General features: G+C 38.8%; 1 protein-coding gene across 6 annotated transcripts in view; it reads right to left on the bottom strand.

Annotated features, from left to right (window-relative positions):
• Nucleotides 1-1,869: 1,869 nt before the first annotated feature.
• SLC25A45 (solute carrier family 25 member 45) overlaps nt 1,870-12,110 on the bottom strand; it is a 32,578-nt gene continuing 22,337 nt past the window's right edge. For all 6 annotated transcript variants that reach the window (XM_075187802.1, XM_075187806.1, XM_075187805.1 and 3 more), the window contains 3 exons: nt 11,920-12,102; nt 10,557-10,824; nt 1,870-2,218 (listed from right to left, as the gene is read on the bottom strand). In XM_075187802.1, coding sequence (XP_075043903.1) covers nt 1,950-2,218; nt 10,557-10,824; nt 11,920-12,102 — 720 coding nt within the window. In that variant the 3' untranslated portion in view covers nt 1,870-1,949. The remainder of the gene's footprint in view (nt 2,219-10,556; nt 10,825-11,919; nt 12,103-12,110) is intronic.

The raw sequence follows: 12,110 nt of genomic DNA, 5'->3' as shown, positions 1-12,110 counted from the left end.
GTAAGTAGTATGCATTCATAGATGTTAAAGTAATAAATGGGTAATATACAGCGATTAACAACAGTTATTCAATCTCTGACATCTGGAAGCTGTCATGAAGATATGTTTCAAAGAGAACACACTTTTCTGAGTTGAAAACTGTGTGATGGAAAACCATTGTCTTTTTTATAAAAGTCTTATTTGTAAAGTAAAAAGTCTGATTTGACATTCACTGATGTAAACTGCAATGTATTCATATCTCCAAGTCGTAAAGGGTTAGTTACGAATTGTACCTCATACGTTTTTTGTTGAAATTAGAATGACACTAATATAGCAGGATCCTTGTAGTTATATATGCTGCTATCTCAGATATATATAGCCTTTATATTGGTCTTGTCCTTTTTCCAATGTCTGAATGCATGGCCCTCTTGTTAGAATATAAGCCTTTTATTTATTGACAGCATTCTGTGAACATTTTTGAAGAACATATTGTGAAAAATTTGAGATTACATTTCTACAGGAAATTATGTTATAAATGATTTATAATTTGTCGCGTTTCAGTGTATACTAATTGAACCTTCTTAAAAATATGGAAAAAAGAAAAAGTGGATATAGGGAGGAAATATGTCATCTTGATTCATTTTCTCATATTATCCTCTAAGATCCCTAAGTTCTCAGTATCTATATGATATAAATACCCTTTAAACGTGGTGTACATTTAATTGAAATGCTATTACCTTTGTTGTTTTTATAATATGTTTATTCCTTTTCCTATGGTTCTTTATATCTTGCATTTAATTCTTTACAAGTTTCCTAATTCAAAACCTATATTGAAACCTTTAGGAGAAACAGTTCCTAGTTGATTAATCCACCTGGATTCTTCTTGTGATATTAATACCTACAAAGGATAGAGAGGAAGGATTGTGACTGTGTTTGATTCTATAATGCTCTCAAACGCTTTGATTGGTGACGTGATTTTTCTCTGTTCCTGATATGTTCCAAAATTCTTGTAATCAGATTACTAATTGTCCAGCCTACGTATTGGAGGCCACGTGAACAATGTAGCATGTGTATGATTGCTTTTGTCTTATAGGTCAACTTTTCATTTATTTTGTATGTAGTGCCTAGAAATGTTGATACTATGCATGGTTTAACGCTTGAAGTTCTGGTCTCTTTGCACTGATAGAAACCATTCGTGTTTTCGCCTAACAATGTATTTGACAATGTGTTGCTTTTTGGAATGTACCTGGAGATTAGTTGAATTTTTATACATGAAGATTTTTTTGCAGAATTGCTTTGTTTCGAGACTATCTTTGTATTTGACCTTTGCTTTTCTTCTAACTATAATATAGTCTCCAATTATTTCACCAGAGCTTACATTCCCCTTTATTCTGCTCTCTCCAACCCTTTGACCACTAACCATACCAAAATCTTTCACAAAATATATATGTGAAAGGTCTGTAATATTTGAGTGTTATACTGCAGGCATATACAACAGGTGGAATCCCCCCTCCTCTCGTACCCTTGCCCCATGGCAGAGGCGTATTAGATTAGCTGCATGGCATAAGCCTCACCCCAGCTCTTCATTTATCAGGCCACTGGACTAACCTGTTGTACCACCTACTATTGTATATACATCTTAAGCTGAACCAGTCTATTATACATATGTCCTATGCACCATGCCTATGTGAATGTTGTAATGCCATGCCTATTTGTTTGCTGTTAAACGTCATAACTTTCATAAATAAAGAGATTTATTTATGGAATATAATGTGAATAATGTTCATATTTACAAATTGTTGAGGGCTGACGTATTTTGTTTTTTATATGTTTGTATCTACACATTAGCATGCACCCCAAATTAAAAAAAATTAATGCCAGGGAACCAAATAACAAAACATTGTTTTTTTTTAATAAATTCATTCACTTAAAGTTTTTTACTGTATCCCTAGGCACAATTGATCTTTTATTCATCGTAAGGTCTGAAGAAGCTTTTCATAGCTAAGGAAAGTCACAGCATTGACAGGAAAGGCACGTAGACTATTGACTGTGAGACCTTTCAAGAGCACGCTGACCCCTTCTTGTTTAATGCTCTTGGAAACACAGTCAAATATTCCCCGATATTGGACACCATACATCCCGTCCATCTGTAAGCGAGACTTCATAACATCCATTGGGTTTGCAGCTGCCCATCCCACAGTTCCTGCACAGCCACCAGCAAAGAGCATAGTCCATGTATCTAGACACAAGAAAAGCATAACTGCTTAAACTCAAATAGTTGCTATGTCACGTAATATATATATTTTATTATACTGAATAGTTGTAACATTGTCTATTGTGCAACCAAAACTCTTGGTGCTGTCATTTAGTGGTATACTGTAGAAATTATCTTTAGAGTTTTAGTGCTGCTTACTAAATATGCAGTAATGTCATCATACTTTGTTCTTAAACATACCGTAGTATTATTTGGAAGAGAGCATAGACATTGTAACACATAATTAAGATGCATATATAGAAAATAGATAAGGTCTCTAGTTGTGAGAGCTAACTGAAAAACACATTATTATAGATCATTAATGCTGAAGACATAAATAAGGATAAGAGTAAAGAGAGCACAAATGTAACAGTAAGCATGACATGGTTTAGAAATGGCATAATAGGCATCAATTGTACTTGTTCTGCATGTTTGGTTCGATTTCTTCCTAGTAATGTGCTGTTACATTTAGTAGCGATCAAGAAACTAGTTAAGGTCTTATTTTGATTGTGCTAGTTGGTAACTAATTATTTTATAAGTGTTGCATATGGAAACCAAGCCTTGCTAAGACACAAAGATAGCAAAATGAACAATATGGTAGAAAATAAATAAATTAATAATGGTAAAAATGTTTTCCTGCTGACTCTTGTTTTTACTCATTACTCTTTACTGCTAACAACAACCTCTGTGATATTTCATGCGACTTCAGACAGTTGCCCCAAAATCGCAATGGGGGCAGGGGTGGGCTGGCCCGGGGGGCAGGGGGGGCAACGGCACCCCGGGCCGCTGGGTCAGACGGCTATTAGGGCCAGGGGGTAGGCCGGCCGGCCGCCCCCCGGATGCAAAAAACATAGTTTTCCCCCCGCGGCCGCATCTGATGACATCAGATGCGGCCGTGTCAGCGCACAGGCGGCCGCATCCCCTGTCAAATGATCCGGCCGTCTGTGTGCCCCCCGGCCATCCCTCTCCCAGCCCGCGCCTGAATGGGGGTGTCCCTAAATTTAGCAAGATGCCAGATAATCATCCTATCCAACTCAATAAGGTTATTATCAAGCAGGCTGGGAAATGTTTTTGGAAGATGACCTCTATCAGCTAGTGTAGATTGGAAGTGATTCAAATGGCACTGTATTGACAAAAAATCACATTTTTCCCTAATGCACTTCAGTAAAATAGTTGGCCTAGTTTCGTATTCCCTTTCCCACGTTTCAAACAACAAACTTTAACCAAATTGAGTATTATGTTTTCTGGCATAGTTTGCAGTAAACATCTATTAGTGAATCAAGACAGTGGTCAAAATAGATTAAAACAAAAGTTGTCACTCTTACATATTTCACCATAAAACATCAAGAAACAGTGACACACTAGGCAGCATGGCAGTCCGCCTCTAGGTCATATAGCATTTAGTAATGATATAGGTGGGTGCTTCCCCATCTATTCAGGACTAGTCACTAAGTAGCAGATTCAGTTTGAAAACAGCAAGTCCACTATTTTTTATCATCCACTATAATTATAAACAAATCAAAACTGATAATATTGCTGTGCAGGATTAATAGAAAGAAATATGACTAAAATCAATTGTATAGTTGTAATTAACTCAAGTTGTTTGTAGACTCATTTGTAGACTCTTGTACAGAAAATAGGTATGACATCTAATTATAACATTTTAAGTAGGTTTAAATGCCTGATAAAAGATGGCATCCAGGGGCGCACGGAGCATTTTTCAGGGGGGGTTTCCCCTCCACCGGAAAAAAAAAAAAAAGCGAGAGAGCTGCCGCGCATGCGCAGCAGCTCAGTTTAGGCGGCACTGTACTATACAGCAGCCGCGGCGCTGTCAAAGAAGCATTCGCGGCTGTGCTGTATACAATACAGCACCGCCGCGGACGCTTCTTTGACAGCGCCACGGCTGCTGTATAGTACAGTGTCGCTATATAGGGCACTTTTTTAGCGGAGGGGAGGGGTTTCTGGAGACCCAGAAACCCCCCCCGCGTGCGCCACTGGTATCATAAAATCTGTCATCCTTACAAAAGTGATGAGTATGAAGTCCCTATTTGTGCTACACTATGCCTGATTAAACAACATCTACCCAGAAAGTAAACGTAAATCTCTTTGACGCTACTCAAAACTTATTATGGAACGTGGACATGTGGCCTTAATGAGTGAGCACCGAACTATAATCTGTGGGTAAGTAGCTGCATTATCAGGAAATCCTTTCACTCTGGAACACATACAATTAAATTAATGTTATGCTCTACAGATCTTCACTAGCAGTGGAGATGTATTAAGGACTTCTGAAATTGGTTATACTTCAACTTCTGATTATATTATTTCTGCTTATGAGTGTTTGATATTACTGGTATACTCTGGTCCTTTGCTTTATATACTCTTATTGATTGTAATCAATTGATACAATATATTCTCATTCATTTGTTTATTAAGTGATTACTTAACACTTACATAATGCATATTTGAATGAGAAGAGTTTAAGATGATATTTTTAATATACTTTATACCTATTGCCAGTGGTTGCAGTGGAAATTTAAAAGTGCCGGTATGGAAAATGATAAGTGAATGGAATTTGATGGTTTTACAATGAAAGCAGTAGGATAAGTGGCAGTATGGCATACCCAGGCCCGGGCTCTGCAGGGCGCCTCGAAATTTTAAAAAAATGACTATTGTCATTTAAAACAGAAATCCACGGGGAGGAGAGGAGGGAAGGGGCTATGAATCTTACCTGCATGAAGCTGCTCCTCTCTGCTCTGTCTTCTCCCCTCCGCTCACTGACAGTGACAGGCCGTGATGATGTCATCATCACGGCCCGACAGTGTCTGTGAGTGGAGGGGAGAAGACAGAGCAGAGAGGAGCAGCTTCATGCAGGTAAGTTAAAGAAAGACATGGGGAGCTGAGGGGAGGGAAGCGCAGCGCCGATTTTTAAAGGGGGGGGGGGGCGATTTTCACACTGTGCCTAGGGCGCCAAGGACCCTAGCACCGGCGCTGGGCATACCACCGTGTACCAGCCCACTACAATCACTGTCTATTATATTGAATGAACTACTAACTCTATTTCTTTTTTAGAAGCTTTTATCTATGATATTGAAAAGTTTCATCTGTATCCCTTTACTAAAAGCTTAGGCAAGTTCATATGTAAAAGTCATTTTGCAGTTAAGTTTATTATTCATCCATTATCATCTTGCAGTGAGTAACACTATGTAATGATATTGGCAACTTGATTAAAAAATGATGTGTTCTAATGACCATATTGAAATATCACCCCAGAATATGGGCACATATCATATTTCAATTTGGAAATTTTGTAGACGTTAAGTAGACAATATATTCACCTTCAAGGGGTCGATAACAAAAAGTCAACATGAAAAATAACTCACAGGAGAGGGGTATGGGAAAATGGGAGATAGAAGTACAGATGTAAGTAACCATCCATAAAGGCAAACCTAAATCAAAGAGTCAAGACTCACGGATCCCGGGAATCCCTGATACTTTATTCACAATTGTCAAACACGATGGAAGTGAAGACAATTTTTAAGTCTGTTAGCATAGCATTCAATTTATCACAGCCCAAACTTTAGTTGATACTTGATTTCACTGTATCTATCTGCAAGAAGAGTGACTTTTATCTCATTGTTATATCAATCCAGCAATCAGGGGTTTCTAATGTCTGTTGCTTTGTGTGGCGACTAGGTAGTATATCTAATGATTGCTATTTTACGTTGATTTAATGTATGACAATGTATATTGTATGTAACCTTGTAATATAATCTCAATGTGTGCTTTGCTAGATGACATGAGTTTGAATTTATGCAAGCAGCAGTAATCTTTTGAAACTAGCCAGGCCCGGAATAGATAAGGGTCTTGGGGGAGTTTGAACCCAAAGTTGTAAACCATCTAGCCAGGCAAGAAGGAGCAGAGGTGAGAACTCAAGGTCTGGTGAACACTCCATCTCCAGACATCCCTAGCTCACTTTGAAGCCCTGTGACATATGGGAAATCAATCTGTCTTTATTGACAGCTAAACTCCAAAGGTGGGGGGTGAGAGTTATGGGGAAAAAAGGGTTTAAAATCTTCTGCTCTTAGACATCAAATTGTCCATTTCTTGAGAAGAGTCTGTCAAGACTGAAATGTGCCATTATTCTCAATGTGTATCCTCACACACCAATTCCTGAACTTGTAAGTAAGGATTCTGGTTTTATTTCCTATTTTATTTTCTGAAACTCATTTGTGCAAAATCTATTGTATGTCTGTTTATTACCTTTTTGTAAATAAGCCTTGGAAACATTTTTTAGATTAAACATATTTTATCTAGCGTACTCTCAGTGATTCTTTATGAACTTACGAAGCCCAGGTAGGCTCATGCTACATATGTATGTGATTTAAGTGTGAAACATTAATAAGTGGTTCTGGTGAACGTAAGGACACCGTAATAAATCCTTTTCGGTGGCAGAAAAGGTTCATTGTTAATTAACAGAGATAACACCAGTCATGGCCCGCTGTTCAGATTGCCGTATCTGGGACTGGCTGGGCGTTCGTGACACTTTGTCACCAAGGGGAAAGACTATCCCGCTATTTGTTATAGATGTATGGGGGATACTACAAAGCATAATGGCTAGTGCCTTGTTGAGGTCATAAGTAAAGCCACTATATATTTGTATAATGCGATTCACTCTGTCACTCCTAAAGAGGAGTAGGATGGAAGTAAACGTAGAAGACTAAATGGTACTAAATAAGTTTTGTGAACGCTCTTTAAGTAGTATGTAGTTAATAAACTTGGCAGGTTCCATTTGATTTTGTGTCAATGTCATCATCTGCCAATGGACATTATAAAACGTAAATCTTTTACCCACTTGCTCATAAAGTGGAGTTTTACTTCATTATGTGATCCCCACCATGGTGACTGGCATCACTTGTGCTAGTGGCACTGCTCTCTGCTATTTGTAGATTATGAACTGATAGATAAAAAGTCTCTTATGAGGACCTAAGGGTCTATACAAATTATCCATACAATCTGAGTCTTTTATAATTATGGTGGTTTTACAATCACATTTTTTAATTCATGTACATCAATTCTGTCAATCAGTGTTGATTTATTGACATGTATAGGTCAACTGAAAGACCTACTTTTTACAAACTGAGTGTTACCAAGACACTAAGTAGCAGATGAAGTAGCAGATGAAGCACCCACCCACCTTCATAATTCATATATTATTATATCTGGAGACTGCTTGATGCTGCTCCAAATGTGTCCCTGTCCCATATTCAAGTTGTTTTATGATTAAACATGTTGTGGGAGGATTCTAAAAATATGTTCTATTCATACCCGATCAAATGACAATACACCAAGAACAAATAAACGAAACACAGAGAATAGATATTCATCAGCATATGTGTTAGGGCTTCTACACACAGATCTTCTTCCTGTGCACATTGTGAGCCTCTTTTGGAGTAGGCAATAATTTTGCAATTGAAATGTAGGCATAAACCTATGGCCAAAAATTGCAGTCAGTGTAAATTTAGAAGTGGTGGTATGAAAACTTTAAATGGAAATGTAAGTGAATGGAATTTGATAGCTTTACAATTAAGGCAGTAGGAGAAGTGGCAGTATGCCATACCACTGCGTGCACCCCTACTTCCACCACTGAGTGTACCAATATACAAAATGTAGATGCAACATTTGACGATGATGACTGACGTATTTTTATTGTGTTTAAAATAAATTACCAACACTAGTGTTACAACCTGGGCTGGTTACCGCTATAGCAGTGGGACAACAAACATGCCATCCCCCAGCAAAAGACTATGCCATTCTGGGCTGGTCACTGTGAGAGCTGCAGCATGTTCTTACTAGAGATCCTTGGGCTCGGTTTTCTGAAAACCGAACCCACCCAAACTTAGGGGATCCGAGTAGGGTAACGAGCCAGGTCTGTACTTTCGCGCGTCCTCGGGTCTGAATTGAGGCAAAACGTCAACCTTGCGTTGTCGGATCTCGCGGGTTTTGGATTCCATAAGTACCTCCCTCCCCAGAAGATCCAGCACCATTACTCACACAGAAACAGGGGTAGCAGTGTTCGTGTCACTCTCCAGTCTCCAGTGACATTGCTCAGTGCCATTGCTCACACAGAAATAGGAGTAACAGTGGGCCTGATTCATTAAGGATCTTAAATGAAGAGGATACTTATTTCAGTCTCCTGGACAAAACCATGTTATAATGGAAGGGGTGCAAATGTGTGTTCTGTTTTGCACAAGGGTTTAACACTAACTGTTTTTTCATGTAACACACAAAAACTTGATAGCTTATTTGTACACTGAAATTTAAAGTTGATATGTGTGCTACATGAAAAAACAGTCAGTATTTAACTTATGTGCAAACCAGAACACACATTTGCACCCCTTCAATTGTAACATGGTTTTGTCCAGGAGACTGAAATAAGTATCCTCTTCATTTAAGATCCTTAATGAATCAGGCCCAGTGTTCTAGTCACTCTCCAGTCTTCAGTGACATTGCTAAGTGCCATTGCTCATACAGAAACAGGGGTAGCAGTGTTCCTGTCACTGTCCAGTGACATTGCTCACACAGAAACAGGGGTAGCAGTGTTCCTGCACTCTCCAGTCTCCAGTGCCATTGCTCAGTGCCATTGCTCATACAGAAACAGGAGGGGTATCAGTGTAGCAGTGTTCGTGTCACTCTCCAGTCTCCAGTGACATTGCTAAGTGCCATTGCTCACACAGAAATAGGGGTAGCAGTGTTCTAGTCACTCTCCAGTCTCCAGTGACATTGCTAAGTGCCATTGCTTACACAGAAACGGGTAGCAGTGTTCTTGTCACTGTCCAATCAAACATGCAAACATTGTTTTTTTTCTGTGGGACAATGTTATTTAAATGAAATTCAAGAAATTTGAGAATAATATATAGATATCCCCTATTAGCTGATACAATAGAAAATTTAACATTTTTCAATTACATGAATTTTACACATCCTCAAAGACAGAGGAAACAAGGCTTCATCTGTATTTGTAATGTGATGCCTTTTGCAACATCCAGGTGCACTTGAGAAAGAAAATTTATATTTACATTTCAACCAGTTGTAACAAAGGGAGTTGTTTAGCTGGCAATCTACATAGAAAGGCTGCAAGGAGGACATATGTGTGACAAAATAATAGTATAAAGTCTGATTTAACTTACATAGTTTGGAAGGGTAGTTTCCCACAGAAGGCTGACAGGGTGTGTCTGAGTCTAATTCAGAGCAAACAGAGCAGCTAATGATAGCCCTTTTTAAATGGAAAGTGGGAGTACAACCTGCCCATCAAGCTAGGGCTGTGGGAGAAGTGCCAGGTATAACAACCTGTTTGCTTCTCTGTTCAGGGTGACCGATGCTACAAAAGCTGGCCAGTGTCTAGAGAGCTGGGTTCTGTTTATTTAGTGTTTAGGGTCACTAGAAACTGTGGAATTTTTATGGTGTCAAATACATTACCATCCTGACATTAAAACTAGAGATGCTCAGGCTCGGTTTTCTGAAAACCGAGCCCACCGGAAATTAGGGGATCCGAGTAGCCTCACGAGCCAGCTTGTTACTTTCGCACATCCTCGGATTTGAATCGAGGCAAAACGTCATTGTTGCATTGTCTCATCTCGCGGGTTTTGGATTCCATAAGTACCTCCCTCCCCAGAACATCCATTGCTCATACAGAAACAGGGGTAGCAGTGTTCTTGTCACTCTCCATTCTCCAGTGACATTGCTCACACAGAAAAAGGAGGGGTAGCAGTGTTCTTGTCACTTGACAAAAATTGACTGGAAATTATTGGAAATTAATGTTATTGAGGTTAATAATAATGTAGGGATAAATAAAGAGCCAAATTATGGGATTTTAGCAAAAAATCAGGATCCAAAACCAAAACACGCGAGGGCGGTTTTGACAAAACCAAAACACAATGTAATCCAGATCCAAAACCAAAACACTGGGGTCAGTGAACATCTCTAATTAAAACTAAGTAAAAGCAAGAAGTTGTATTTGTGTGTTTCACCAGAAGTGTGCTCTTCCCACACAATGTTAAAAATAAACTTTCAAATACACAAAATGATACATGTAATAAATGAAGCCCCTTACTTTCATGATTTATTTAAGCAGTATTTGAAATGTTTAAATTAATGAATGGGGTTTCTAAAGTGGAAATAGGATGTACTTTAAAGTGAGGTTTCAATATGCCCAAAATGTGCATTTCCAAAAAGTAAAAGTAGACACAGATTGTAATACCAGAAGCTTTCATCTTAAACAGTAAACATTCTGTTGTTATTGTAAGCTCTCAGAAACTCTTACCTGGCATTTTACCATCATTCGTCATCCATTTACAAAGAACTTCATAAGTTAAGAAATATAAGCCAACAGTGGGCACATCCCGGAGAACCAATGCAGTAGACCCCCTGTAAAGACCAGTAATGCCCTCTTCTTTGAATATGCTCACTGCACAGTAAACTGGGCCACGATAATGAGCCTGTGGATTACCCGGCTTTGCATGGGTTCTGAATGATTGAGTTTGGTTCTGCAACCTCACTTTAATCAGGTCAACTGGGGCTGTGAAATATACCTGCAGTTGTAAGAAGTTAGAAGAAGTTAGTGCTCCATTAGAAATATCACCTTACAATGCAATACAACATGTTCAAAATCAATAATTGCACATGTGTGACTGATGGGTAATGTGTGTTTAGGAGACTTAGAGACAGATAAACCGATTAGCTATAGAATCTGCAGCACCAGCTTTATCTCACAGAGGAGGCAGCGCAAACACATTTCAGTTTATAATACTGTGTTTTTGGTATGTAAGGTAGGGGAAGGTTACTCTACCAGAATACCCCACTCTGCCTATAGCACAAAGATTCCCAGTCTACAACTATGTAGTGATCCCATTAGTAGAATCCAATTCTCCCGATTCCCGTCCGGCTCTGCAAATTAAACGGAGGACGGGAGCTTATTGGTGTCGTGTACGCGTCATTGTGACCCCGCCTCCCATATTTATTGGCCAAAAAAGTGATGACTGCTTTGGGGGTGGGGCTAACGACACAATTCTTTGAGTCCCGCCCCTACACACCCACCTGTGTCCCGGACCTCCCGGGGCACAAGTTGCTAATGTTGGCAACTATGCTTTAATATCTCAGAGCCTACAGAGCGTATAGCAATATTTAGTTGCTATTTTAACAGTTTATAAGCTTATTCCGGTCTCTATTACATACTTTCTTTTTAACACTACACAGAAAAGTTATAATATTGACATTTTAATGTATACCAATAAAGAATGTAATATGTTTTAATAAAAATAAAAATCTTTTGGTCCTTAGAGTGCCCCAGGATGCACATCCTCCCCTTCTGTAAACATTCCATCTGTGATCTCAACTGTTACAGCATACATTACCATGCTCTAACATTAGCATAGATGTTGCTAAGAACGAAGTATATTCATGCATTCCATATCACACACACATTCAGTTGATAAAAAGAAATATATTTTGCTCTTGTAGGATATTTGGACCTCCATAACATTGGCTATAACGTAGCGATGGAGGATGGCCATTTGTTGGAGTATACAGTATATGGTATGTCTATAAGACAGTGGACCTGAGTATGAGAAAAAAAAGATGACCAATCCCCATTGCTAGTAAGTTGACATAAGCAATTTAAAACTTACTTGAACCAAGCCTGAAAAGCAGCCGGCCAGGAAAACATGGTGGTTTTGAGGTGGGTTTTTCCAGTCTTTACATTTTGTGCCAGTTAAATAGTGTAATGCATTGCTATATGATCCAAATATTAGGGAATTGCTGATTGCCACACTGCCCACAGGAAAACTCATGCCTTTAAAAAATCCCAGAATCTATAATA

The sequence above is a fragment of the Mixophyes fleayi genome, chromosome 10 (assembly GCF_038048845.1).
Source record: "Mixophyes fleayi isolate aMixFle1 chromosome 10, aMixFle1.hap1, whole genome shotgun sequence".
Taxonomy (NCBI): domain Eukaryota; kingdom Metazoa; phylum Chordata; class Amphibia; order Anura; family Limnodynastidae; genus Mixophyes; species Mixophyes fleayi.
Note: the sequence above shows the minus strand (reverse complement) of the source record. Positions and strands in the feature narration are given on the sequence as shown.